Source organism: Trichoderma reesei (assembly GCF_000167675.1).
Source record: "Trichoderma reesei QM6a unplaced genomic scaffold TRIREscaffold_3, whole genome shotgun sequence".
NCBI classification, from domain to species: domain Eukaryota; kingdom Fungi; phylum Ascomycota; class Sordariomycetes; order Hypocreales; family Hypocreaceae; genus Trichoderma; species Trichoderma reesei.
In genome coordinates this window covers 984,909-1,012,035 of record NW_006711150.1, presented here as the reverse complement: position 1 = coordinate 1,012,035, position 27,127 = coordinate 984,909, and the positions used below count along the sequence as shown (strand labels likewise).

The 27,127-nt window shown below is 53.2% G+C and overlaps 6 protein-coding genes across 6 annotated transcripts; 4 read left to right on the top strand and 2 right to left on the bottom strand.

The window, feature by feature from the left end:
- Positions 1-1,333: 1,333 nt before the first annotated feature.
- On the top strand, positions 1,334-5,570 carry TRIREDRAFT_120418 (uncharacterized protein). Its single transcript, XM_006962875.1, has 3 exons — positions 1,334-1,986; positions 2,045-4,295; positions 4,354-5,570. The coding sequence occupies exons 1-3, from the start codon at positions 1,387-1,389 to the stop codon at positions 5,313-5,315; spliced, it is 3,813 nt and encodes a 1,270-aa protein (XP_006962937.1). The 5' UTR covers positions 1,334-1,386; the 3' UTR covers positions 5,316-5,570.
- An 802-nt stretch (positions 5,571-6,372) lies between these two features.
- On the top strand, positions 6,373-8,115 carry TRIREDRAFT_2634 (uncharacterized protein; the record flags this gene model as incomplete). Its single annotated transcript, XM_006962430.1, has 3 exons — positions 6,373-6,455; positions 6,647-7,175; positions 7,282-8,115. The coding sequence occupies 3 exons, from the start codon at positions 6,373-6,375 to the stop codon at positions 8,113-8,115; spliced, it is 1,446 nt and encodes a 481-aa protein (XP_006962492.1).
- A 522-nt stretch (positions 8,116-8,637) lies between these two features.
- On the bottom strand, positions 8,638-10,310 carry TRIREDRAFT_56952 (uncharacterized protein; the record flags this gene model as incomplete). Its single annotated transcript, XM_006962650.1, has 3 exons — positions 8,638-9,384; positions 9,478-9,939; positions 10,050-10,310. The coding sequence occupies 3 exons, from the start codon at positions 10,308-10,310 to the stop codon at positions 8,638-8,640; spliced, it is 1,470 nt and encodes a 489-aa protein (XP_006962712.1).
- A 3,208-nt stretch (positions 10,311-13,518) lies between these two features.
- TRIREDRAFT_57185 (amino acid transporter) lies at positions 13,519-15,275 on the top strand (the record flags this gene model as incomplete). Its single annotated transcript, XM_006962874.1, has 4 exons — positions 13,519-14,116; positions 14,177-14,504; positions 14,574-15,085; positions 15,169-15,275. 4 exons carry the CDS (start codon positions 13,519-13,521, stop codon positions 15,273-15,275), a joined length of 1,545 nt encoding a protein of 514 aa, XP_006962936.1.
- Positions 15,276-17,367: 2,092 nt separating this feature from the next.
- TRIREDRAFT_104359 (uncharacterized protein) lies at positions 17,368-22,236 on the bottom strand (the record flags this gene model as incomplete). Its single annotated transcript, XM_006962649.1, has 3 exons — positions 17,368-17,438; positions 17,561-19,484; positions 19,552-22,236. 3 exons carry the CDS (start codon positions 22,234-22,236, stop codon positions 17,368-17,370), a joined length of 4,680 nt encoding a protein of 1,559 aa, XP_006962711.1.
- Positions 22,237-24,853: 2,617 nt separating this feature from the next.
- On the top strand, positions 24,854-26,666 carry TRIREDRAFT_75380 (uncharacterized protein; the record flags this gene model as incomplete). Its single annotated transcript, XM_006962873.1, has 6 exons — positions 24,854-25,003; positions 25,072-25,165; positions 25,225-25,467; positions 25,562-25,813; positions 25,873-26,037; positions 26,110-26,666. The coding sequence occupies 6 exons, from the start codon at positions 24,854-24,856 to the stop codon at positions 26,664-26,666; spliced, it is 1,461 nt and encodes a 486-aa protein (XP_006962935.1).
- Positions 26,667-27,127: the final 461 nt, after the last annotated feature.

The window sequence follows — 27,127 nt, the reverse complement described above, 5'->3', positions numbered from 1 at the left end:
AAGGCGCCCATGGAGTTTCGCGGCATTGGAAGCCTCTTTTCCCCAGCCGTGTAGCACCAGCTGTGGATGACAGATGGACGTCCCTGCAGCTGGAAGGGCACTACGTGATCGTCGGAGCCTGCATGGCCGCGGTCCAGATTGAGAAATAACTGGAGTCTTTGTTTTTTATCTTTTGATTTTTATGTTTTTTCTTAATTTTTTTTAAAGCGTAAAACTGTCGCTTGGATGCTCATAACCAGTGTGTAGCCGTGATGCGCGCCGAGGCTGTCGCAAGGTTTCGTCTGGTGGAGGCTGTGTTCATGTTGCTGGTGTAATTGAACCCCTGGACATCCATAACCTTATTCCCAATTCGACCTTACTAACTCTGTACTGTTAGAATCAACCCAAAGGCTTTTGTACTTGGGCATCAATCAGATACTAAAGGTTGAACCCCTTTCACACTTCGGTATCGCATGGTCAGCTGCTCAGTATGAGAACTGCAGAGTGAATCCCGCGAGATACAGAGTCTGTCTGGACCAATGCAATATAACATGTCAAGGCCACATGGCTGATTCCTGATCCCTTGTTGGACGCGATAAGATCTCAATTGATCTATCAGGGGTCCCAAGTGTCATCACATGACTTAGCCCGTGACTCTCCCCCAACAACTGGCAGCACCTGTACTGTACCTGGGGGGCTACGCTCCTTGGGCGGGCGGAGCAGCTACTGCCATTGTACCCATCAATTGGTCTCGATACCTGGAGGCAGGGCCAATCAAGGTAACGAGAGAGGTATGGAGTACCCCGAGGCGGAAGCTCTGGCGCCGGTGGTGCGATTGGCGCCAATTGGACAGTCACCACCAAAAGTGGCTCCGCGGGCCAGAAAGTCGATCGTGGCATTACGAGAAGCTTGTAGAACTTCCACCTCCTCGACTCCTCAAACCTACTCGAAGCCTCATTGTGCTCCTGCGATTCTGCTCCGGCTCTGCTCTGCCGCCCCGTCTGCTGGTTCTTCCCTCTGGTCTCTGGTACTCGTTGTCTGCGGCTGTCTTGACTATGCTCTAGACGTCACGGACTCTCCGCAACGCCATCACGCTACTCGTCGTCAAACCCTCTTGTGCCGCCATCTGGAAAGCCCCAAAGGCTGATCTGCCCGTCTCCTTCGCCTGGCCTGTCCTATCACTTGGTGAGTTGGATCGAACTGCTCAAGCCAATTGCAATTGAGTCTAGTAGCCCTGTAGCATTGAAGCTTAAATATGCCGTGGCTGTGTGGTTGCTCTTCTGCTGACCAGTTCCCAGGTACCTATAAAAGCCCATTCTTCGCCCATCGTTCGGCACTCCAGCATCTTTTCGTAACAAGCGATTTCGACTCGAACTTCCTCTGTGTGTTTCCCGGTTCGAATTTACAATGGCTTCGGAAGGATCTGCCCCTGCTGTCGTTGCCAATGGCGGCGAGGAATCTGTCGCCCAGCGCCTTCAGCAGCACCATGTGACCGTTGAAGATGCGCCGGACGAAGAGCTGTCCTCCCAGGCGGCTGACGACGCCTCTCCTGCTGCAGCTCCTGGACCCTCTGTCACGAAGACACCTGCCAAGCGCCAGCAGGCCGCTCTCGACACTCAGTCACGCGAGCTGTTTCCCGAGCTTGGAGCTCCCCGTGGCAAGAGCCCCAACGTCGTTCCCATCTGGGGCGCCAGGAGTGATGCCAATGGCGGATCCAATGGTGTTTCTCCCTCATCGACTCCGGTGTCCGGCTCTACGACTCCCGCTCCTCTGGCCCACGTGCGAATTCCTGGACACAGTGACGAGATAATCAAGCTCGATCCTGGCCATGTTCGCCCCGAAATGAGGCGGGGGCTGGAAGGCCTTCTCAAGAAAATCGGCAAAAGGTTCAATACCCCCATCACCGTGTCCACGGGCAACAATGGCCAGCTCCAGTTCAGGGCCACTGGCCCTCAGGCAGTTGCTCAACAGGCACTCAAGGACGTCGTTTCTCAAATCGGATCAAAGGTATGTGTGCCAACTATGCCTCCTTTTTTTTTTCGCTATCAACTAACGTGGTTTGCAGGTCGTGATCCAAGTCCCCATTCCCCAATCCACCCGTCCCTTCATCATTGGTAAGGGCGGTGCTACTATCAAGGCTATCCAGGAGAAAACAGGCGCCAAGATCCAGATGCCCAAGGCCGATGAGAACCAGCCGGTTGACAGGCAGGATGATGAGGCCCTCGTCTCCGTCACTGTCGAGGGCAATTCTCTTACTGCCGCTGCTGCGCAGAGGGAGATTGAAAACATCGTCAACGAGCGATCGGCCAACGTCCAGACCAGAGTGCCCGGGGTCCCTACCGCTTTCTACCCCTTCATTGCCGGCCCTGGACACTCCCTGGCGCATGAGATTGAGCAGGCCAATGGGGTCCAGCTCCGCGTCCCCACAAATCAGCTGTACTCGTCCGCGCCGCTTCCCGTTGCTCCGGCCGCCGGCGGACGACCCGTTTTCGCTCCTGCTGGTGCGGATGATGAGCACATTCAGCTTGCCGGTGACCGCAGAGCCGTGCAACGGGTTCGCGAGCTGATCACGCGCCGTGTCGCCGAGCTGCAGAGGGAGCTTGAGGCCGAACAGCTCTCCATCCAGAGAGGCCGACACCAGTTCATCATTGGGCAGCGAGGTATTCCCCTGGAAGACTTCTTCAGGGAGACTGGGTGTGCCATCGTGTTCTCCCAGGAGGAAGACGACGATATGGTTACCGTTGTTGGACCTCCCTCCCAGGTGCAGGCCGGCGTCGAGAGAGCCATGGACTTGGCCATGGGCATGCAAATGTCCAACATTGACATTGCAAGATCTCACCGCAACGCTCCTGGAGGAGCCATGGCCCATGCTGCCAATGTCACCCGATACCTTCGCCAGCGCAAGGAGATTGAGCGCCTTGAGAAGCAGTACAACACGCACATCAACACTCCCTTCTCTCAAGACGGTGCCCTTCCTTGGGAGCTGTATTCCCGCGAGGGTAAGAATGCTCTTCGTGCGCAGTCGGAAATCACTGCCATTCTCAACGGACACCCACCCTCACGTATGCAGACCGTCGCTGTCGACCCCTTTTTCCACCAGCACCTGCGCAATGAGATCACTCCCAAGGTCAAGAAGGACTTCGGTGTCCAGCTCGTGGTCCCGGACGCCTCGGAGGCCAACGCTCCGGTGCTTCTGGTCTTTGAGGGTCCTGACCCTGCTGAAGGTGCCTACCAGCCTCCCCGCGTCAAGCCTTCGGACGCGGAACTGCGAACCTTCAAGCAAGCTCTGGATGCTGCCCAGAAGCACATCCTGGGTCTCATCAACAAGCAGGAGGCGATCATCGCTGTCTCTCTGGATGTCCCTGCCAAATTCCACGAGAAGCTCCGCCGATTCATCAAGAAAGAGCAGGAGAGCCGCGATGAGTCCCAGATCCCGATTCGCGTGACCAAGGTCGGCAACATTGTGACTCTGCGTGGACCGAAGTCCGCTGTCGAGTCCCTCGCCAGCAAGGCCACCGCCTTTATCGAGCAGGAGAAGATTGATGAGAAGGAACGTGGATACACGTTGACCTTTGACTTCCCGCAGAAGTTCGCCAACCACCTCATTGGCAAGGGCGGCAGCAAGATCAAGGAGCTCCGTGATCGATTCGACGTTGAGATCCAGGTTCAGGACGGCAAGGTGGAGCTCAAGGGACCCCAGGCCAAGGCCGAGAAGGCCCGAACATACATTCAAAACCTGGGGCGGACCCTGGCTGACGAGACCACCCACATCCTCAAGATCGATCCCAAGTACCACCGTGAGCTGATTGGCGCCCAGGGCAGCCAGATCAATCGCCTGCAGACCCGGTACAATGTTCTCATCTTCTTCCCCAAGTCGGCCAAGAACGGAGACGATCAGGCCAGCGAAGCGGCAAGCGAAGCTGGCAAGCCTCGCCGCCAGCAGGCTCCAGACGAGGTCATCATCCGAGGACCAAAGAAGGGCGCCGATGAGGCTCGCGACGAGATTTACTCGTTGCACAAGTACCTCGAGGAGCACTCCCACACTGCCACCGTTGGAGTGCAGCAGAAGCAAGTCGGCTCGCTGATTGGCCAAGGCGGCGCCGCTCTGGATGAGCTTCGACAGCTGACCGGGGCTCGAATCGACGTTCCGGCAGACAGAGATACTCCCATCGTTGAAATCTCCATCAAGGGGACTGCTGCCCAGGTGAAGAAGGCAAAGCAGATTCTCGAGGAGAAGCGAGCCGAATTCGACGACACCATTGTCCAGACGATTGAGGTCGATAAGAAACACCACAAGGCCCTGATTGGAGCAGGCGGTAAGCATTTTCTGTCGCTGAATGATATCCCTTGAGATTTCTAACATGAACTGCTTAGGCTCTACACTTCGCGACATTGTTACCGGAGCCGGCGGCTCTGATGATCGACGTGCTCTTGCCCGCACGATCCAGTTCCCCAAGCAGGAATCAGATGGTAACACCATCAAGATCGAGGGCCGGACGGAAGTCGTGCAGAACATTATCAAGAAGATCCAAGAGATTGTCGCCGAGCGGGAGAGTCAGGTGACGGAGGTTGTTGATGTGCCAATCGACCAGCACCGATCGCTCATCGGACGAGGAGGCGATGCCAAGCGCCAGCTCGAGTCGCAGTTTGGTGTCTCCATTGACATCCCCCGCCAGGGCGACGGCAAGACTGGCGTCAAGGTGACTGGACGGGCCGAGAACGTTGCCAAGGCCAAGGAGCACATTTCCGGCCTGATCAAGCAGCAGCACAGCGAGACTCTCGAGATCCCTCGTAGCCTGCACCACGTCGTGTCCAATGGCGGTCAGATTTTCCGCCAGCTCCGCAACAACTACCAGGTGACGGTAGACCACGCTGGCCAGAGCATCCCGGCCAAGCCCACGCCGTCGGCTAGGGCCGTTGAGGGCGCCCTGCCTTTGATCACGGATGATGTAGACGCCGCAGCCGATGTTCATTCTTGGAAGGTCGTCAGCCTCCAGTCGGGCGATGAGGGCGAGATCCCATGGGTTCTTCGCGGAACGCCCGAAAACGTCACCAAAGCCAAGGAGCTGATCCAGAAGAATCTGGAGCAGGCCAAGGCCAACGACGCTACGGGATACCTCATCCTTCCCGACCCTAAAACTTACCGTTTCGTCATTGGACCCAACGGAAGCAAGGTCAAGTCTATCCGCAGTCAAAGCAACTGCCAGATTCAGGTGCCGCGAGACCAGGCCAAGGATGAGGCCATTGAGATTCTGGGCACTCGCGAGGGCGTAGAGAAGGCCAAGGACCTGATCCTGGCCGCTGTCCGAGAGGGACAGAGCAAGTCGAGAGACTAGAGATACCTAGTAGGGAGTACACGATTTATGAGGTCACACAATGGATCGATGGGAAACGTGGAAACGCCACAGGTCTCTTGCGATACCAAAGTGCTCGACTGGAGGGTCACCCATGTTACTCTCCTTTTTTTTTCTTACTATAAAAAATTCTTTTCAACCATGGGACGGTGGAATATCATGGATTGTTGATGGGATACTGGTGGGAACATATGGCACGAATGTTTCTGAGTAATCTCGTGATACCACCTAGATAGGTAGATGATGCATGAAAAGATTTCCTGCCCTGAAGAATGAAGACATTTGTGATGTAGCATTTTTTGCAATCGATGATGCCCCACGCGACTAGGTTGAAGATGTTCACAAAGCAACCTAAATAACGTCCAGTGCTGCCTACTTCTAAGTCGCGCGAGGCCACTACAGGTTGGGAGTGTTGATTCCCACGCCTTGTGTAAGAGCAGAATCGCAGGTGATGGGGCGAGTATCAGCCAGCACTGACATCAAGTGCGTCAACAATTACCCCGACTAAAACGCACACACAACTGGGAATCACTCCGAATGTAGGCAGGCAGAGTTGATGTGTGGTGGGGTGAGACAGAAATAGGGGGGTGAAGCCACTTCACGTGCAAGGGTCATTGAGTTTGTCCGCTCGGAGGACCCTCGATTCCCTTTCCAGCCGACAGACACAGCGCTTGAGCTCGTTTCGACAGCGCCCGACAGCACTAACAAAGGCAGCGCCTCGCCTAGCGCTCAGCCATCGAAATAGCCGAGCGGCAGCGGACGTGCAGCTCTCCCGTCAACCTGTAGGTAGCATCAAATTGCATCCGTCATCCATCACCTCATCTCTCCCATCTCTTCAACACTCCTCTTTTCTCTTCTTCTTGTCTTTTGATCTTTTCTTTTCTTTGGGTGACGCGGCGTGCTGCAGTGACGCTTGTCTGGTTCTAACTGAGCATTGCCTTTTTTTTTCTCTTTCTTCTTTGCATTATATCTGCAATTTCGACCTTCTTAGAGAAAAGAACACAAAGGGGAAGAAAAAGAAGAGACGGATCCTACGGCGATGGAGGCATCAGCTTCAGCGGCGCCGTGGGAGGAAGTCGGGCCAGAGGAGCAGCTGTTTGTCCTGATTACGGGCGCCAACAGGTAGGTGATGAGTGCTTATGGCCCTCCTCTCCCCCCCTCCTCCCACCTATACAAGTGATCTGTATGTGCCCTACCTGTCACGATCGGATCATTCTCACCAGCCCCAAAGCTCCCCCCTTGCTCTCCTTCCCCCGACCCAATGGACGTCTCTGCACGCGCAGCCTCGCTAACTGGACCGCACGACGACGCAGCGGCATCGGGCTGGGCACGGGACAGCGCCTGATCGACGAGTTCCTGGCGACGCGCTCCCTCAAGGCGCACCTCATCCTGATCCCGACGACGCGCTCGCCGTCCAAGTCGCTGCTGGCCATCAAGGCCCTCCGCGCGCACGCCGAGCTCGCCGCCCGGACGTCGAGCGCGCTGCGGTCGCGCGCCGGCGACGACGGCTACCGCTGGCAGGACGCGGCGCGGCGCATCCACGTGCTGAGCCCGTCGCTGGACCTGTGCGACCTGCGCGGCGTCTACGCCTTTGCCGACCGGCTGGTGCGCGGCACGCTGAGCAACCCCGAGGGCCTCGAGGGCGAGTACCTGCGCGGCGTGCGCATCCCGCGGCTGGACACGGTCGTCTTCAATGCCGCGTACGGCGGGTGGTCGGGCTGCAACTATCCAAAGGCCGTCTGGGCGATATTGTCGCAGGGCCTGGTGCAGGCCGTGACGTATCCCAACTTTAAGAATTCGCTGGCGACGAGCATCCTGAACGAGCAGGAGGAATATGGATACGTGAGTTACTTGTCATCATCTCACTGTGGGAGTGTTTCTCTCTCTGCTCGTTTTCGAACAAGACTCGGGACACCGGCTAACCACGCATTTTCAAACATACATACAGCCCGAGAAGCCGCTCCTCGGCGAAGTCTTTTGCGCGTGCGTCTTCGGCCACTACGTCCTCGCCCACCAGCTGCTGCCGCTGCTCTCCCGACGGGCCACCGATCCCCCTTCCTCGCGCGGCCGCATCGTCTGGTCCTCCAGCATCGAGGCCGTGGCCGACGTCTACAACCCCGACGACATGCAGTGCTTCCTCAAGCCCGCCGCGTACGAGTCCGCGAAGCGCCTCACCGACATCATCGCCTTGACATACAGCCTACCCTCCGTGCGGCCCTTTTCAGACGCCTTCCTGCGCATGGACGACGCCCAGTCTGGCGGAGATGCGGAGGAGGAGAAGCCCATCCCGCCAAAGATATACCTTACCCACCCCGGCGTCGTGGCCAGCACCCTCTTCCCCGTCCCGTGGTTCCTCTTTTGGGCGTACGAACTCGCCCTCGTCATTGCCCGCTGGGTCGGATCCCCGTGGCACTGCGTCGACGGGTACAAGGGCGCGGCATCAACCACCTGGCTCGCGCTGCAGGACCAGGCATCCCTGGACGAGCTGCAGGCGGACCGCGTCAAATGGGGCAGCAGCTGCAACCGCCATCTCCAGTCCGGCGTGAAGAAGACGGAGGTGGAAGGCTGGGGGTGGGAGGGCAAGCCCGAGACGGACGAGACGATTGCGGCGGACACGGCGCAGGGCTTGCTGCACAAGTCGGTGGGGAGGCGGCTGGGGGCCAAGAATGTCACGCAGGAGATGCTCGTCGAGTTTGAGGTCGAGGGCGCGAGGGCGTGGGAGGAGATGGAGAGGCTGAGGCTGCAGTGGGCGAATATCTTGAAGCTGGGTAAGGAGGAGTGATGATATGTGAGCAATCATTTGTCGAAACTTTTGAAGCGTTTGGAGGCTTGAGGTATATATATGTTTAATGATGGGATATACTATGGCAAGAGATGAAAACCGACGACATCACGGGAAAGGCATGGCTACGAGGAAGAAAGAGAAGAAAGAAAGAAAGAAGAAAGAAAAGGGGGTATATATTGCTAGCACATGTCTGGTATCAAAGATGCGCAACGTAATCACTAATTCTACCGCCACCACGAAGATTCAAAGCCAAACCGCATAGCATTCGTCCTTTTATCATGACTGTCGGCACATCTCGAGATATCGTGAGAAATTGTTCAAGGCGCCGCTGACCCTCCTTTTTTTGTTCCGAGGTCAATCATGTACTCAATTCGCATTCGAGTTGTAAAGAGAAAAAAGATGGGGAGAAACAAAAATTGAGCTTGAGGAAGGCGAAGTAATTCCATCATGAGGTTAGAAGGTTTAAGAAGACCTTCATCTTGCTTACTTTGCCCTTCTGATATGTTATAGAGTTCCCGCTCAGGAAGATGATTCCTCCTGGCGAGGCTGCAGTCTCCGCAAGACGACCTTGTCCTTGCGCCCAAACCAGCCCAAGACAATGACCAGAGGCGCCGCAGCCACGGCGAGGACCGCCTGGAAGATGAGAAAGTTCTTCATGTTCTTGGGAGGATCCCCGTCGCTGCCGGCTATCAAGGGATCGCTGACAATGACAAAGATGGCGCCACATAACTGACCGCCGGCCCACGCTGCGGTGGACGTGACCTCGGGGCTGATGGGGTGGCTAAGGTCCGCGAGGAATTCGACGGCGATGGGCACCAGGGCGAAGCAGCCCGCGCCGATAATGGCCAGGATGACGTACGGACCCGCGAGGCTCCTGGTTTCAGGCATCCATATGAAGATGACGAAGCACGCTGCGACGATGGGGATAATAACCTTGATGGCGAGCAGGAAGTGTTTGGTGCGGTCCAGGATGGGAGACGTGATGGCGGCGGTGACGAGGCCGACGACGATGAGGATGGCGCCGCCGATGCCAGCCTGGTCGTCGGTGAAGCCGTAGGGGAGGAGGATCTGGTTGAGGAGACTGGACACGGCGTTGAAGAGGCCGACGTAGACTGAAAAGGTGCCAAAGACCAGCCACAGCTCAGGGGACCGGATGGCCGTTCGGATGGACGGGAGCAGAGGCATCTTGGGCGTCTCCGAGGAGGGGCCAACGGGGGTGGGTGGTTGAGAGGGGACGAAGAAGGCGGTTATCGAGCAGGCAGTGGACTAGATCAGCGTCAGCATAACATTTTACCTAGAGTTGATGGGTCAGGTAGGGTAGAAGCTATGGTATGAGCTAGTATTTGAGGTACTACTTACGATGATTGCAACGTAGAGCACCATCTTTGGGACGTCGTCAGGAGAGTTCACCCACAGCGGGTTGATGAGCTGCCCGAGAGCCGCGCCCAACGGATTCGCCAAGCTGGCCAGAGCAGTTGCAGCAACACGGCCTCGGTCGGTGAACCACAGGTCCGAGTACTTGGCCGGCGTGGCGAGGACAAATGGCTGGGCGAAGCCAATCAAGATCTCGCCAACCATGGCGCAGGCGTAGATGCCACCAGACGACTTGGTCGAGCCAGCGTAGCGAATCCAGTTGCCGACGACAAGCAGCAGGGCGGCACACATGAAGCCTAGCTTGAAGCCGCGGTTGACGACCCAGATGCACAGGGGGAAGATGGCGACGAACGAGAGAAAGAAGGCGGTGCTGATCCAGTTGATTGCCGAGGAGCTGACGTTGTAGTAGGCGGCAGAGTCGTCGACGACGGGGGCATAGGTGAGCCACTGGCGAAGGGTGTTAGCAGATGAGCTCGTCTAGCAGATTTCGTGGCGGTGAGAGACTCGACAAAAGGACTCGAGCGACTCTCAACAGCCATGCATTTGGCTCAACTTACTCCCCAAGATACCATGATGTTCATGAGCGTCAGCTGGATGAGGCCGAACCAGCGCCGCTTATACGTGCGGTACACTGTCGACGTGCCATTCTCGAGATCGCCATTCCGCTCGTCGCCGCTGACGGCTTCGCGCTCCTGGAGGCTAAACTCCTGCGACGAATCTTTCTTAGAGCGCCAGAAGCGAAGGGCCTCGGTGCTGCCGGCGGAGCTGGAGAACTTGTGGAAGACGCCGCTGCGAGGCGTCTCGACGGGTTGGTCCATTGTCGTCCTGATGATGCCTTGACTTGGGTCGTTTTCCGTGCTTGCCATTGTAATAGGTGCGAGGGCCGTGAAATTTTTATTTTCCCTTTTCCTTTAGGAAAGCAAACAACAAGAACCGCCGCTCGAGGGTCAACGGCAAACTGGCGGACTGGCGCAAGTGTTGGACGGCTGGCTTTCGCAGCTCAGGTTGTTCCCAAGCCAGTTGCGAAACCCACCCACTGCCGGTACCCGTTCACCTATAAGAGAACACCTTAAGAGAGACGAGCATCCACCGCCTCGAGCGAGTCTGAGACGAGACGTCACTCGTTGGCCTCATATACTCTGCCGTGGCTGTCGACTTGACCCCGAGATCGTTCTTCTCCGGCCGAGTCACAGCCTCTGGTGATGGACGGGTTGGCGGCTCGAGTCTGACCAGCAGAGGAACGGAATGCGAGCTGCTGGCCGGTTTACCATGACAATGGCGCTGGCCGAGGAGGAGCAGGGCAGCACATGCGTGAAGGCAGGCTGATGGATCCGAGGGCAGAGGCGAGTTGAAGCGATACGGCGTTTTGTGTAGTAGGCAAGGTATGTATGTATGTATGTGTCCAAGGCAAGGCAGGCTCTTGTAAGTATTACGACGAAACCCGCACGAGCAAGAGGGGAAGCAAACATGAATGGAATGGAGCTCGGACCGCTGGCAGCTGGACGGGCAGGGCCTGTGCACCCACTGAAGTCCAACGATGGATCCCTCCCACAGCAGCAGCTGGACACTGCGACACTTTTGGCTACAGGCGGCTGCAGTCGCTAAAACTGAAGCAACGAATCACCGTCCAGCAGGTGCTGGGCGACATGCCACGAAGGGCTTAGCGGCCTCGGCATGGCTTGCATTGGCGCTGGGCGACTTTCTCATACCTGGTATCTTTAGCGACTGGGGGGGTGGTTGAGAGTCACTTTTCTCTTCCTTGCAGCATCTTCCTGAAGAATCGACACTTCGAGAAACGCCACAGAACAATCACGGCAGAGGCGGACGCGCGATGGCTTGCAGCAGTTTCTCCGGAATGGCTTCGACATCGTTCTGCTGCGATCATAGATAGGTCCTGAATACCTCGCCGTTCACCCACTGACCTTGGCTGGACGCCCCTGCGAGAATATGCGGGAGGCTCGAGCCAGGCACGCGAGCAAGCGAATGCTGGGGAAAACCCAGGATCAGACACCCGGCGAGCTGCCGCATCCCGAGTCTGCCGTTTCTTTGTGCAGGTCGACACAGCCTTCGTCCCGGCTTTGCTCATACGAGCAACGTCGCAACAGGCACTGCTCAAGCCCAACAGCTCACAGGAGTTCCTCGTGAAGTATTCCCAGTCGCTGTGCCTCGTCCATCACGTTGGATGATAGTTCTGACATCGACAAGCTAACCTGTTACCTGGATAGCCTTCATCTGCTGGGCACGGACCGTCCAGCTGCGGCCTCAAGACCCCTCGTCCCGCTAGCAATTGTGACGCTACGGAGCCTCGGATCGTTGACGGACACGTCGTAACGGCTAAATTCCACCTCGACGTTGCCTTCTAGCTGTTGGGCCACGCGATTCGTCAGCGCCTCTGCGAATCACAGCCGCCACCAGGCCCGCAGGTCGAATGGCAAGGTCCCGCCGGCTCCCTGCCGCGAAAGGGGATTTGGCTGCTGTGGCTCACAGCACTTGGATGAAACTCGCGAGTCCTTGTTAGCCACACAACTGGAAACATGCTGGTGCCGTATCGAGCGTCCAGGTGCGTGTGGAGAAGCGGCGATGGCACCAAAGTCGGCTCTGGCGCCGCTACGGAGGGTTGCAGCTTGCCGCAGCGAGCTTTGGTTCCAACAGCTTCACTGGTTGACTGGGCGAGAGATAAAGTCGAGTGTGATTTGCTTACATGCGCATCCTACGTATCAGCGGTCCAGAGAGAAATCGACAAGCGGCCACAGCCCCGATGTGCCACCGACTGGTCGGGAAGCGTCGAATCATTGGTTCAGCCGCTGATTGCAAGGGATGGAATCTAAGATTTGCCCATGCAAGGGCAGGCAAGAACTCGACTGCAGATTGCGCCGTGATCTGATTGCTGCACGGCAATCTTCTACTATTGACAAGGAGATACTGAAAAGAATTGCCATCAACAGCCATAGAGGTGTGTTCTTCAGGCGATGGCACGTATCTATTGCCATGCTTACACTCTTGATTCGAGCCGGGCTCTATCTTGGTGGGTGCCGGAGTTGATAACCTGCCCCGGTACAAACGATTTGTCTTGAGGCTCCAGAGGTAGCAAACTGGTCCACGCCTGAGTTGCCGTCTCAAAACACCAAGCTTTCAACATCACAAGACCCGACCCGAAGGGCTGACATCGTCTCTGCTATCAACAGTGCGCTCTTCAAGATAGAGAGTCTTCTTCCCATGCATTCCGTCGCAAACGGCTTCATTCGCATCGGAAAGCCTGCCGTCGGGCGCCGATTCGATCTCAGACCAGGTGACACAAGCTGATAAGCCCATCTGGATCGGATGCCACTTGTCTCAGCTTTTGTATTGCGTTAAGTGCTGCTCGTCAAAGAGAGGACGCGTTTCCAGATTAATGACGACCATGACCTGCTTCTACTAATCATGCGTCATTGCGTCGATTCAAGGTATCACCAAATCTTCTGGTATTCTGGGAGCAAAGTGTCAGTCAAGCGGGCGCGTCTTGACTTGTAACGAGGACGCTGCCAACCTCATGGGAGACCATCTCCCATCATGATGCTCCTCCCAGGATCCCGTTTCTGAGGATTGGGGTCTCACAAGTGAAGTCTTTAGAGAATCCTGTATTAGATCGTGCTCCATCCTGGAAAGCTCATCCAAGAGGTATCAGTTGTAGTTGGTGGCAATGAACATCACCATCACAGGCTGACCACGACTACTACTAATATCATTGCTCCAGGCTTAGTCCTCTGTGTCTCGCCAACTGAGACATTGATCAGGGAGTCGTGTCTGGAAGCCTGCAAGCGATATACACAGTCGGGTTGCTCTTGCCAATGATAAAGATGAGCCAAAATCTCCCAGTACACACTTTTCAGGTGTTTCCTGGCTTCTCGTCCGTCTTCTTATCCCATTCTGATGTTTCGACGCATCATTGGATCCAGGTCATTCTTTTTTCAAGCAAGCACTGTCCTCATACATCTCATAGCCTTCATATCTCATATATACCAGAGTACCTGCCTTTATCCAGCTAACATGGACGAGCAAAGGGGAGACTCGCCAGACAAAGCCGAACTCGACAATTCTTTGGAGTCGGCAACCACCGAAAGCACGAGCGAGACGATCCAGGTAATCCAACTCAACCCCCAAGCGGTCGAGCGTGATATCGGGCCCCTCCAGATCATCGCCCTCGGCTTCAATATCCCCAATAGCTGGGCGGGCGTGGCCACCGCATTTTCAGCCGCCCTCACTGCTGGAGGCCCCGTGTCGCTGATATACGGCAACTTTGTCAGTCTCGCAATGTACGGGTCTGCGGCCGTCACGCTGGCCGAGCTGGCGAGCGTGTATCCGACGGCGGGCGGACAATACCACTTTGCGAGTATCATGGCGCCTAAGAGGTTCAACCGATCCATCTCCTACGTATGCGGCATGATGGCGACTGTTTCATGGGTGATTTGCTCAGCCAGCGTGGCGAGCATCACGAGTCTGTGCATTGCCTCCATTGCGGAGTTTTATGGCGGGTATAAGGCGAGCAATTGGCAGTTGTTCCTGGTCTCGCAGGCTTTAAATCTCTTTGCTCTGGGATATAACTTGTTTCTGATGAAGAGGACGGGGTGGCTTCATAATGCTGCTTGTGAGTTACGGCTTGCTTGGGAGATGCCAGCTGAACGGCCGCGCTAATGGCAAAGAATAGTCTTCTTGACGCTCTCGACATTCCTCGTCATATGCATTGTTTGCCTTGTTCGAGGCGACAAGCAGTCTTCAACGTGGGTTTGGACCAACTTTGAGCCGTCTTCAGGGTGGCCGCCGGCGGTATCCTTCTTCATTGGTCTGTCCACTCACGCCTACATGTTTGGGGGCCTCGACTCTGCGCTCCATCTTGCGGAAGAAACTCTGGATGCTTCCAGGACCGTGCCCAAGGCGCTCATGTCGACGATTGGGCTTGGCTTCTTCTCGGGCTTTGTCTTTTCTGTGGCCATGACTTACTGCATTCCCAGCCTGGACATTTTTGCCAACGATCCGTAAGCGTTACTCGACTTTTTCTCTTTCGTATAGAAACAGCGTAAGATTACTGACGATTGCGTCAACAGAGTGCCTATATACAAACTCTGGCGAATAGCCAGCAAGTCCGACACCGCTGCTACAGTGTTTCTCGTCATCGTCATCGTCATCTTCACCTTCATCCTCATTGCCATTCAACAAACTACCTCTCGCCTTCTATGGGCCATGGCGCGAGACCAGGGTCTAATCTATTCCACCCGTTTTGCCAAGCTGTCCCCCAGATTGGGCGACATCCCCGTTGCGGCGCTCCTCCTGGATGCTGGCCTGATAGCCCTGTGCGGGTGCATAAGTCTGGGCTCGACGGCGGCCTTCAATGCTCTTGTTGGCGTCTTCTCCATGATGCAGATGACATCCTTTGCCATTCCAGCTGCGCTGCTGATGTACCGTAGGAGAAGTAAGAAAGTGCTTCCGCGAAAGAGGGCGTTCAAAGTGCCTGAGGCGATGGGCTGGGCTTGCAACATTGGGACGGTTGTTGCGGCTGTCATTGAGACTGTGTTCTTCACGTTTCCGACGGTTCTGCCCGTGACGGGGAGCAACATGAGTAAGTTGACAAACTTGTTGCCGCGCATGGAGTTATGTTGTTTGTATGGGAGTGAAATGTGCTGACCTTGCTTTGCTTGATAGATTACGCCGTGGTCGTCTTGGCGGTGATTGCCATTGTCATGGCCCTGAATTGGGTTCTCTTCGCACGCAAACATTATCAGGGTCCTAGAATTGGAGTTACTTTGTAGATTAGCAGCTGCAGCATACCAGTAGACTTTCACCGGGTAACATAGATTCTGTCAATGTGGCAGCATCTGTTTATAGATTCTACTTGTATAATCGTACGACACTTCTTATCTCTTTTCTTTCAACTGGTAGAACCCAACCTCCGGGCGGGATGACTCTCCCTCCAGCGGCCATACCAAGCCTCGCAGTCAGCCTTGATCAGCTCGACCTCGGAATCATCTGGCTCAAGTGTGGATTGAGGCCCTCATAGGCAGGCATTCGATCTACGCTGGGTTCGCGTTTCGAGCTGGCCAGAAAGCTCGTGCGTGCCGTGTGCCTGCTTCACTCCAGCGGCTGGTTGCACAAGAACATACGAGCTGAGTCGGTGATTTTCTTTCCCGATCATGTAATTGAACTCCAGGAGCATCAGTACGGGGCCGAGATCAAGATCGATGACTCAAAGCCTATATTGATAAGTTACATCTTCTCACGGCCAGACTACATCATCATCCGAAGGGAACCAACTTCCGCGCCACAAAAAGACGACGACATTGATTGGATGCAGGAGATGACCCGTCCTTCTGTACGTGGTCCCACTACCGTGTATAAATGGAAGGACCCGAGGAACAAGCAATTGAGATTGAAACGTAGGGAGGGAACCCTTCGACCTGGTAGCGTTTATGGCCGCGACATGCCAGGGGAAATAGCCGTGATCGAGTCTGAGGAGGAGACGAACATCAGTGGCTTTACGCTTGATTATCATCAACATCCTGCGAAGCACGCGGATCCGGAGCGCCAGTATCGTCACGCATATGATGTGTACTCGCTCGGCATTCTTCTACTGGAAGTCGGGCTATGGGAGAAGCTGCAGGACTACGATGTTGAACGCGGGTCTCTTCATAGCGCTCCCGCTCATGACGAAGAGGATCAATATGAGCGGAGACGATGGATTTGTCGAAAATATCTTAGTCGCCTGAGGTAGCAATGTAGAGACACTTATGCGGATGTTGTGCTCAGTATGTTGTCTCATGATTGATAGCAGTGATGACGAACTGGACAAGGCGAGTGAGAGGGAGCTTTGTGCTAGGCTTGTGGCCGACTTGGAGGGCTGCCAGGCTTAGGCAATGACTTTTGCGGATGCAGCCGATCTTTTGCATCTTGATATTGTCTTGATAAGGGCGTATAGCCTGGTCAAGAGCAATAGTTACTGTTCTTTCCAAGGTTAGGTATAATGCTGTTGTAGTTCAAAATGAGGTCCGAGACATTCCTACTGAGACACGCTTCAAAACCGTTCAGAATCTACCCTGAACCATACCTACTATGGTACTAGGTATCGCAGTGATGTAAACCTCTTCCATATATGCTAAGCAATAACAATCAACTGTTCTCCGTCCTCTCGACTTGTTTATTTCATCTTGGGAAGAACATGTTTCTAGAGCCGGAACAGAGCAGAAAGCAGACAAGAGTCAGGATCCATCAGTTCCAATTCTCTGGACCTGGTAGTGCGAGTATGTGTGGGCGGTTCGTGGACCCTCTCTGTTGACCCAAAATAGAAAAGGACCCCTACGGATGACTAAGCCAGCCCGGACGGGAAAATTTTTTCCTCTACCGGTATAAAATCATTCGCCATCCGCCTCGCTTTGTCTTTCTCTTCTTTTTCCTTTTTTCTTTTTTCTTCGTGCGGCTGGCATGACCTGAAAATTATACCCGTGTTGCTCGAGTCCTCTAAATTCAGTGGATAATTTCGCAGCGTCAGTTGTGCCACAGAGAAATCATAATTGCAGGCCGGCCTTTCCATTCGTTCTGGATCCCATGGCTTTTGACAAGGGATTCGTGGATGGAGGGCTGGACATTTCTTGTCCCCTTTTTTGGCTTTTGTGATGTGATTGTGTGATTTGTATAGGTGATTGTATGGGGCGTTGCTTGGGTTGATGAGCATCAATTCTCTCGTGTTGACATCGTGGGCAATCCAGGCCTTTCGAGTTGGCTTATGGCTCAATCACCATTTCCTTCGCACGAAGCATAAGACAGACCATTGCGTGAACGTTTTTCAACCCCTACACTCCGTGATCTACATGTAGCTTGCCAGTAGTTCTCTGCAGGCGTTGAAGGCGATCATGGATGGTCGTTTGTGTCTGGACTTGCCTGAGACTGGAGTAGGAATTCCTTCTGGTCATATGCCGTATCTATGAGTATATTGCTCCGGGGCCATCTGTCTACATGTAGTGAGGCTACATCCTGACACTCTACCTAGGTGCTTGCTAAAGAAAGCCCGATGTCCTCCATGGCGTCCAATCTCCTAACTCACGCGGAGGCTCTTCAAACTCCATTGTGACAAAGTCTCGCCGCGCAGTTCCTATTACAACCTCCGACGCAGCTGCACAGAAGCTTACGCCCCCCCTTGGGCGATAATTCACTGGCAGCCAAATTATCCTCTTCCCATTCCATGCCACCCAGTCGCCGTTGTATGTGTCTTCTGATGATTTGAGATAGTATCCAAAACCAGGAAAGCTATCTGTGGCTATAGGCCTGAAGTGTATCAGACAAGGATTTCCGACATCCGATCGATCGATGCTATAGCACCCAGTCTCCGTAGCCAGATATAGATTCGCTTGATAAACGCAGAATCTAACCGGTCCGGACGTGTCAAACTCGGATATCAGTTCCCCTGTCTCTGCTCTCCAGACAGTGACAATGGTGAGTTCATCGCGGTGATGCGCTGCGGCCAAAAGATCCCCGTCCGGCAAGAATGCCAGGTCAGCCTGGCTGTCTATCCGCTTTTCCAGGGGTATTTGAGCAATCGGACGTAGATTGATGTCCCAGACTTCGATCTGATGCAACCGGTCACAAAGTTGACCTGCAGAATAGACACATTCAAATGCTATGAGCCGAGAGCCTTTGGAAATGGCTGGCGCCCCTTGCCACTCCCACAGTTTTACTCCTTCTGCATTTTTGTCAGGCAGAGGTCGAGACTGTCTGATTCCAGGAAGTTGCCGGTTTTCGTGTCTGTGCCAAACGTTGATGTTGCCTCCGTCAGAGTTATAAACGACATGGTTCCGATCTTCCGACAATGCCACATGGTTGAATATGCAGTTGTTAGCAATAGCATCTGGCGAATCGTCAACAGGGTTGCTCAGATCTATCGCCCAAACCTTGATTGTCTCGTCTGCTGACGCTGTTGCTAAGAGCTTGTCATCTCTTGAGAAGACCATAAATTGAACGTCATCAGTGTGACCTTCATATGATCCTATCTTGACCTTTGTCTCAAGGCTCCAGACTTCGACGCCCCCATCCTTAAGACCCAATGCCAGAAGAGTGGAATCGTCTGAGAAGGCAATCGAACTAATATTTTTGTCATAATCCTTGACGGTGATGGATTCTGCGCCCGACGGGATATGCAGGACCTGCAGATGTTTCCCGGCCGAGACCAGATATCGAAAGTCTCTCGAGATTGCCATTATGTCGTCAAACACTGAGACCTCTGTTTCTAGCTCATAGAGCACTTCGCTTGTGGCTATGTCAGAGACCTGCATCGCTATCCATTCTCTTGTAGCTTCGCGTCTATAGCTTTCTGTAGCTAAGAGCTCAAAGTCCCGGGATATCGCAACTGCACGACGCGACGAACTGCAAAGGATTTTGCGGACCAAGCGCCCGGTGGAGAGATCCCAAATGCCAAGGTGTTCTTCAAAGATCAACGCCAGAAGTCGATCATCTGCCGAGAACAAGGCTTTCGGCATCAGGAAAAGAAGGAAGCCCACGTCCAGTTCTTGGATCAGCTTTCCAACCTCTATATCCCACACGGTATTCTTTGTCGCGCTGGAAACAAACAAGAAATTGTGATTCTCTGAGAATGCCGGAGCGTCAAAATCGACGGAGTCGAAGTCGTAGACGCAAACTAGGTCGCCCGTTGCTATATCCCAGCTTCTCCCTCGTCCGTCGACAAACGAGGCAGTCAAGCGTAAGGAATCGTTCGAGAAAGCCACAGTTTGGACACCGGAGGCATACAAAGTATTTACGCAAGAAGAAATCCAATCGTCGTCAACCTTGGGTGAGGTTTTTATCCATGATAGTGTGTCCTTGAAGTGAAGCCGTACTTGGCTTCTGGACGGACTGAAGATGAGGGCAGAGACATACGTTTGGAGAGGGGCTGTCTCCAATATGTACCTGTTGTAAAACATGAAACGAGCAGCATCTTGAAAAAACTCATAGGAGTCGTCGGGTTCCAGGCGACCCTGATGTGGTTAGCGAAATGGTTCATCAATTGCGCAGCTGGTATGGTAGGAGCATGAAGAAGCTTACCGAGAGATGCTTGACCAGGCTCCGCAAAAATACGACTCCAACTTGGATATTACGTAGAAGGCTCAGGCTTTCAATCCAGTGAAGAAAATGTATCTTCAAAAAGTTGAGAGCTTTTTCGATACCTTCTAACAGATCGTCCTTCTTCGTCGAATGGGCACCGAAAAAGCCATCGCAGAAATGTCGAAGCCAGGCGACACAACAATACTGAATGTCTGCAAGAGGGTCTGGCTGCGGTATGGAAACCTCATGGACATTCACGCCAGGATAGGGAAGAGAATAGATGTTTGGACGCAACCTGCCGGGTTTCTGTAGAGCATCCATTGAGCGATAGAACAAGTCTCGATGGACAGCTTCAGTTCCATGTTGGAAAATGCGGTGGTAACCCTCCCCAACCAGATAGTCTTTGGCCGATTGATGAACAAAGTAGACAACATTGTCCCGAACTGTCAGAAACGACCCACAGGTTTTGATCAAGGTCTTCAGAGGCTCAGAGCGTGCCAGCCGATCTTTCAAACCCGCCATGATGGGTGTTGCCCCTAGATCCAGGGGTTGATACGCCGTTGCCATTACCGCGAGAAGGTTGCGGCAACGCTGCTGGTCGTTGCGGCTTAGTCGCTCGATCTGATCCACCATTCTGTCGTACAAGGCGATTAAGCCACTGGGTATCTCTTGCAAGAGCTCCAAGATCTCGGCGTCATCATCGTATGTGCGCAGCTCTTCAAGTTCCTTGAAAACAAGTGCCGCCCATAGAAATGTTCCGTTCGATTTCTCAATGATGGCACGATGCAACTTTGTGTGGAGTTCCTCATTATCTTGGATGAGATTGAGTTGTTGTATCCTCGCGCGAACGTATGCGTCCACGCTGTCCGTGACATGTCTGTCATTCGATTCGAGATCGATCACAACAGCTGTTGGACAGTTGACCAGCTTGGCTTCAATATCAGGAGAGTTCCGGCTCGATAGGACCCATTTGATGTGAGGCGCCAATGAAGTGCTTTCGACAATGAGATCGAGTAGAAACTTGCGGCCGGAATCACACTCGTCTAAGGCATCAAGCACCAGACAGGCGCTCTCCAACGCTGGATCTTCTAGCATGCTTCGGAAAATGCTGGACAAGGTTATCCAGGCATTGACTCCATCGAAGAGGGCCCTGCTTCCGACGTTCTTGTACTCCTCCTGTAGATGGCTAATAAGGGACGGCCTCTGTATCGCCAGTAGATAGATTAAGCCTCGTAAGACAGCAGTGGCACTGTTGAAGTTTGGGTCAGTGCCCTGACAGAAAAAGTATGACACCAGATCTGGATAAGGCCCCATGCTTTCCAACTCTTCGGAGACGCCACAGATGATCATGGTCTTTCCTTTTCCAGGATCGCCCTTGATCCAAAGCAAGTTGGTTTGTTTCTCTCTGTGCCACTGTTGGAACGTGGCGCTCTTCATAACCCACTTGAACGAGTCCGGTAAGAGCCCGCCTTTTGCCTCTAGCAGACGCTTCCTATCGTTCCGCGGATTGGTGATGTATAAGTCTCTTAAACAGTCTCGGTCTTGCTGCTCCAAATCCTTGACTTGCAATGCGAGAAGATTCTCGAGACACTCCTTGATATGATGGCTGAGGCTGGTCCTCTCCAGGCCCATGTAGGCGTTACAGTCGTTTTGGACTTCTTGTTCGAGAACGCGTATCTCTTTCATACTTTCTTCCCAGTCGTCAAGCATGGCAAATTCGCGGAGCAACTGTAGCCCGCGATTGCGGTAGTATGAGCAGATCGACTTGACCTGGAATAGTATAATCTTCTTGTAGAGCTCTCTAAGTCGTGAAAGCAAGGCATCTCGCATAGTGGGTGTGATACTAGGATTGGCGGTCCCAGCTCGATCGAATAGCTCATTCGACAAGCTCCAATACCACTCCATCCGCTTCGCAGTGTAGGATATACCCTCGGTTTGCCTTTGGTGTTGCTTCAGTGGGTTTTGCAAAATCTTGCCCCCGAAGGTCAGCTCAAATTCCACTGCGCATTGGGCTGGGGAAATACCTACATCCAAGGACATGGTCACAAGGGACCATGGAAGAGCGGCCTGCGGTGCAGCCTGGACTGCTGCGCTTATAACGCCTCTCACGGAGTTGACGACTTTCATTCCCTCTCCTATGTTTTCCTTGATTTTGGCCTCCGTATGGGTCTTCTTCTGGGCCGCTTCAATCACCAGCAGCAGTTGGGCCCGTCGTTCATCCCCCGACCCGATGATATTTACATCGGTTCCGCCAGACGAAAAGCTAGGGTCGCTGAGTCTGTTTGATAGAATCACTTCGTACGCTTGCAAAAGCTTTGTCTCCTCGTTCTTCAATTCGTCGTAAGCTTCATCCCAGAGCTCCTGCGCGCAAGAAGCAGCCTTTTTCTTTTCTTCTGTTGTTTGCGGTTCAGCCGTCAGGGTTGATGCTTCAGCTGGAGGTACCGGAACACCGCTTCCAGGTGTAGGCAGCTCTGGCTCCCTGCTCACAGAAAGACTTGAAAGTGCATCTGGGGGCAAGACAACCGGAACGTTCCTAGGCGTCGATAGCTGTGAGTCCCTGCTCACAGAACGCCTTGACAGTTTCTCATCCTTGCTTCCGCTGCTTGACTTCTCCGCCCGACCTTTGCCTTTGCCGTTTCTGGATTGAAGACCTTTGAAAAACGCGGAAATGGATCTTCGAGGCATTGCTATTGCTGCTTGACACGAGGCCTCATGACGAACGGGAAACAGACATGATATGTTGTTATATATTTGGGCTCCTCTCTTCCAAGATACGACGATGCCTTGCGGGGGCAGTGCAATCGATTGTTGCTCGGTGCCCAAAGTCACACTGAGTCTGCCTTGGTGCTTCAGTGATGCTGATTGGAGGTGCGGGAACGACAGGGGAGGGAGAAGCAGGGGGTCGCTGATGGGTGGCCAAAAATATACGACAGCGAACGGCATCTCATATATCTGGACCTGATTAGAAGCATATACTAGTAAGACAAGACACATATGGCGGTTGATAGCACAGCGATAATAGCAGGAAACAGAAATTGTCTGCTGTTTATTACCAGTGTTTGGTTTTTACTACCTTTTTTTTATGGTAGGATATAATTCTAGGAGACGAGATGGCTGAGATAGGGTGCTGGCTAACCGCTCCTGTGGGTAAATGTGATGAAGGTTGGCAAGATGCCCAGATCTGCTATATACACAAGATGTTGCAGAAAGATGGCGCATCAAAAAAGAGTCAAGCTTCCGCGGCTGCAGAGTACCATGCGCAACATCTCACACTACCTAGTATCCAGATATAAGAGAAGTATCATACAAGGTCTGGATACAGGTGCCCTGTTCTCCCACTCCCACTCAATGAAGAGGCCACGAGTATCGCGCTGAGAGCATCTAGTATAATACGAAGCGGATGGAGTGGTATTGGAAACTGTCGAATAATCTTCAGTTGTTTCCAAAGCGACTATCAAATCGGCACATGTCTTGATTCAATGTATCAAGTATCTTCCCAAGAGTACGTGTATGCTATTAGCTGTTTGGCCCTTTAGTAGCTTGGCTCTCAAAGCAGGAGAGTCCAAGCCTGATAGGGCTCATTTGGCTTGAGGCGCGACTGAAGATGAGCTAAAGTTTATATGAACTCGACCCCAGGGAGGTGTCGAAAAGCCTTCCTGCAACTCCCAAGAACATGTGACACACAAGCGAAGAATATCATTGCAAGAGCCGCTTGTGATGTTTGTCCCCGAGCCGCCAATGCTTCATTAACAAAGGCTAGACCTCAAAACTCGTAAATCATTCTCGATGATGCCTTCAACTGGACCAACTGTATCCCAGGCCAGGAGGCACATCAAATCGAGTATAACTAGGAGAGCACTCATTGACGCACATGAGCAGCATTTGGCCCTGGTCCATAAGCCACCTTTGGGGCGTGAAAGGCTACGATTGCTCAGAGTCCACGTTAGATTCTTGCTATAACTCTTGTGCCTTGACAAACCTGAAGTCTTGGCGAATGGTTCAGCTCTACAGGCTATGGAAACGTGGTCAAGAAGCCACTTCTCAGTTCTTCCCCCGTATAGCTACATGCCAGTCCATGCTGAGTCTAGCTGCAATTGATCGATTCTTTGTCTTTTACGCAAACTCTATTCATAGAGTCAAGGGTAATATCTTCCGAATCCGAAATCATATCGATGAGCTTCCGCCGATGGTCTGCTCTATCAGGGTAGGCATACTGGACCCAAGTTTCGTCTTGCTTTGCGATCCGCTGGCTTGGATAACCTCTATAGAATCAATTGCGAAAGCTAGTCAAAACCTGGCAAACAGAGAAAATCGCGTCATTGAGTATGTCTGGTGAACTAGACTGATGCTCGCGTAGGTAGCCAAAGAAGCTTTTACGAGCGATGGAGGTGCTGTTATAGCACTACACCAAGCTATCAATCGCAAGAAAGGACGTCGCGAAAATCTCCTTCTTGAGAAACGCGGATCTGTGTAGAAACGGCTGAAGTGTGAATATACCGCAGGCTTCTGCCATTCTCGAGTTCCTGTGGTGGTTCATCGCCATTTCTGGCAACTCGCGCGGACGGGCTCTCCGCTACTGCAGATGTCGCGATAATTTCCTCTCCCGGTAAGCCGTTCCAAAAGGGCATCTTTAGATGATCATGTGCCTGGCTAAACGCGTTGCGGAATTGGGGTGCCGGCTTGTCAGATCTTTGTTTTCCCCCTCTCCCCTTTGACAGCCATCTGAGCCTCAAGGACGTGTCACGAAGAGGCCTATTGACTTACGGCTACCGCGCAATTTGCTGCTGGAACTGGTAATTATCCAAATCACGGCGTCAATAACATGGCCGAAGCATCCCCTTAGGCACAAGTGGCTGCTAAAGTGCACGCGTACCAGCTGTTCGGGTAAATGGACGTCAACAGGTCTCCGAAGCTTTCATGAGCTAAGGTACTCTACGGACTTGCGCACGTATTCGGAGGCTGAGCCCATTGCTCCTTTCTGAGGACTTTGCCAATAAAGAGACAGCTACGGAATCAGACGGCAATGAAGAGGCACTCAATCATCATCTCACATCGCCAAGCCATCCGCTAGATCTGTTTCTTCGGAGCTAGTTGTGACACTCTCCCCAGACTACCCCAGCTCCAGAGACCCCGAGGTCGGTATATTGATATCTGCACTTTACTATAACCTACCCCATATTTCCTCTCTCTTCTCGTTTTGTCTCCTCTCGTCCATCCTTACTACAAACCTCTGTTTCTCTGCTTTCCTCTAGTTTGTCAAATCATGGATACGGAAAAGGTAGAGACGGTGAACGACGTGGGCATGGTTGAGTATCAGGAAAAGCAAAAAGGTTTCATCTCCGCTGAACCAGACCTCACGGTAGACGAAAAGAAGCTTGAGAAGCGCTTGGTGCTCAAAGCCGATATCTTGATAGTGGGAATTACTTCCTTGGTGTTCCTTGTCAATCAATGGGTAAGTTCCCATGATGCCCCTTTCCAAGTGGCAGTTTAGCTTAGAAGACGGAATCTAAACATACACAGGACCGAGGGAACATTGGCAATGCTCGAGTAATGGGGCTTCAAGAAGACCTCGATATCAGCAACGGCCAGTTCTACGACGCCGTGTCTCTATACTGTGAGTCGACACTTGACGCTGCACACACACTTTGGGACAGTCTGCTGATTTGCTTCGAGATGTGGGCTATGTGATCTGCATCATACCAGCCAACCTATCCATCCGGTTCTTCAAGGCCCATCGACAGATTGGCGGCTGCGTCATCATATTCGCTACACTCTCATGCTGCATGGCTGCTGCGAAGAATGCCGCTGCCGTTCTCGCCCTTCGGATCCTGTTTGGTTTTGCATCCACCTTTCTTCAAGCCCTCACTCTGTATACCAGCCTGTGGTACAAGCGAAACGAACTCGCTATCCGAAGTGGTATGTCCATCTTCTGATTTCAACACAAATCAGTTTGCCGCGACGCTTGCCTGGCTATATACTACACCTACCTAGAGCTGATAGATATTGATAGGAGCGTTCTACTCGGCAGCCACAATCGCCGGTGGGTTCAGCGGCCTCATTGCCTATGCCATCCAAAAGAACTTGGACGGTGCCTTGGGCCATGAGGCGTGGCAGTGGCTGTTTATTATCCAGGGGTGTGCCGGCATCTTTGTTGGCATCTGTGCCTGGCTGCTGCTCCCTCCTCCTCCTGACCAGATCGAGAACATGAAGCACTGGGCGTTTACGAAGGCTGAACTCGAAGTGGCCATCAAACGCCTCAAAAGTTAGTTACGCCCTGTATCTCAATTGTAGAAACATTACTGACAGTGAGGATACTTATAGCCTACAACAAGGCCGGTGCTGGTTTTGATAAGCGTCAGATGCTGGCTGCATTCAAAGACCCCAAGGTATACCTTTGCTCGTTTATGAACGCTGGTGTGTCCCTTGGACTGGCCTCCATCAGTGCATTCTTACCAAGCTTCATTGAGCAGTTCGATCTTTCTCCCAGTAAGTGTTGCCCAATTTCACATGACATGGTTATGATCTGACGCTGATTCAATTTGAAATTGAAACGCAAAGCTCGAACTCAGCTCTTCTCCATCATCCCATATGCCTGCGCCTTTGTGACCCTCCTCGCCATCAACACCGCATCCGATCGCACAAACGTAAAGGGGCCTTTCCTGATGCTCTGTTTTGCCTTGTCAATCATTGGCTACATCGTCCTCATGGCGGTGACGAGCGTCAAGGTCAAGATCTTTGGCACCTGTCTCATCACCATGGGCGTCTTCCCCTGCGTTACCCTCCTGGGAGCTTGGACGAGCATCAATGTTGGCGGCTTCACGAAGCGTGCCATGACATGGGGCACTGCGGAGGTTGTCGGCCAGTGCTTTGCCATTTTGGCCTCTCACATCTACACTGACCCTCCGCGGTACATCAAGGGCCATGCCATTTGCTTGTCCTTCCAGGCCTTGGGCTTCCTTTCTGCGCTTGCAATGTGGATCTACATGCGATACCTGAACGACAAGAAGCAGAGGGAGGCTGCGGAGCATCAGGAAACGGGTACCGTTCATCCCTTGAGCCACCAGTCTCTTGAGGAGGTTTACGACCAGCATCCTGACTTTCGGTATATCCTGTAAACAGAAACTTTGCTGCTTGGCTCCAGAGAGTCTGAAGGGCTATGGCAGATGAAGGAGATGGTGACATCAAGTTGAGATACTACCTAGGAGGACTGACTATGTATTCTCAGCATGGCATTTTGAGGAGTAGCACTCATCCAAATGCAAATTTTGGCACTTATTCGCTGAACAAACAAGAGTTATAGCCAAGTTTCTACTGACGCCCCAATGGTGTCACCGAGATATGTACTGGCGGGCTATGGGTTCCGATGCTTGGGCTTCCCCAGATCCAAGATACCTAGAACTTGGACTTCCAAGGCTGTGCCGCTACTGCAAAAACTTGCCGGTTTGGGTAATTTGACCGAGCAACGAGTGAGCATTGCCTGCTGGGCAGAAGTCAGGGGATAGAGTGAGTCACCCTCAGGTCTCGCAGATACCACCTATGAACTCGATGGAGACAGGTCAATGAGAGATCATGCAGT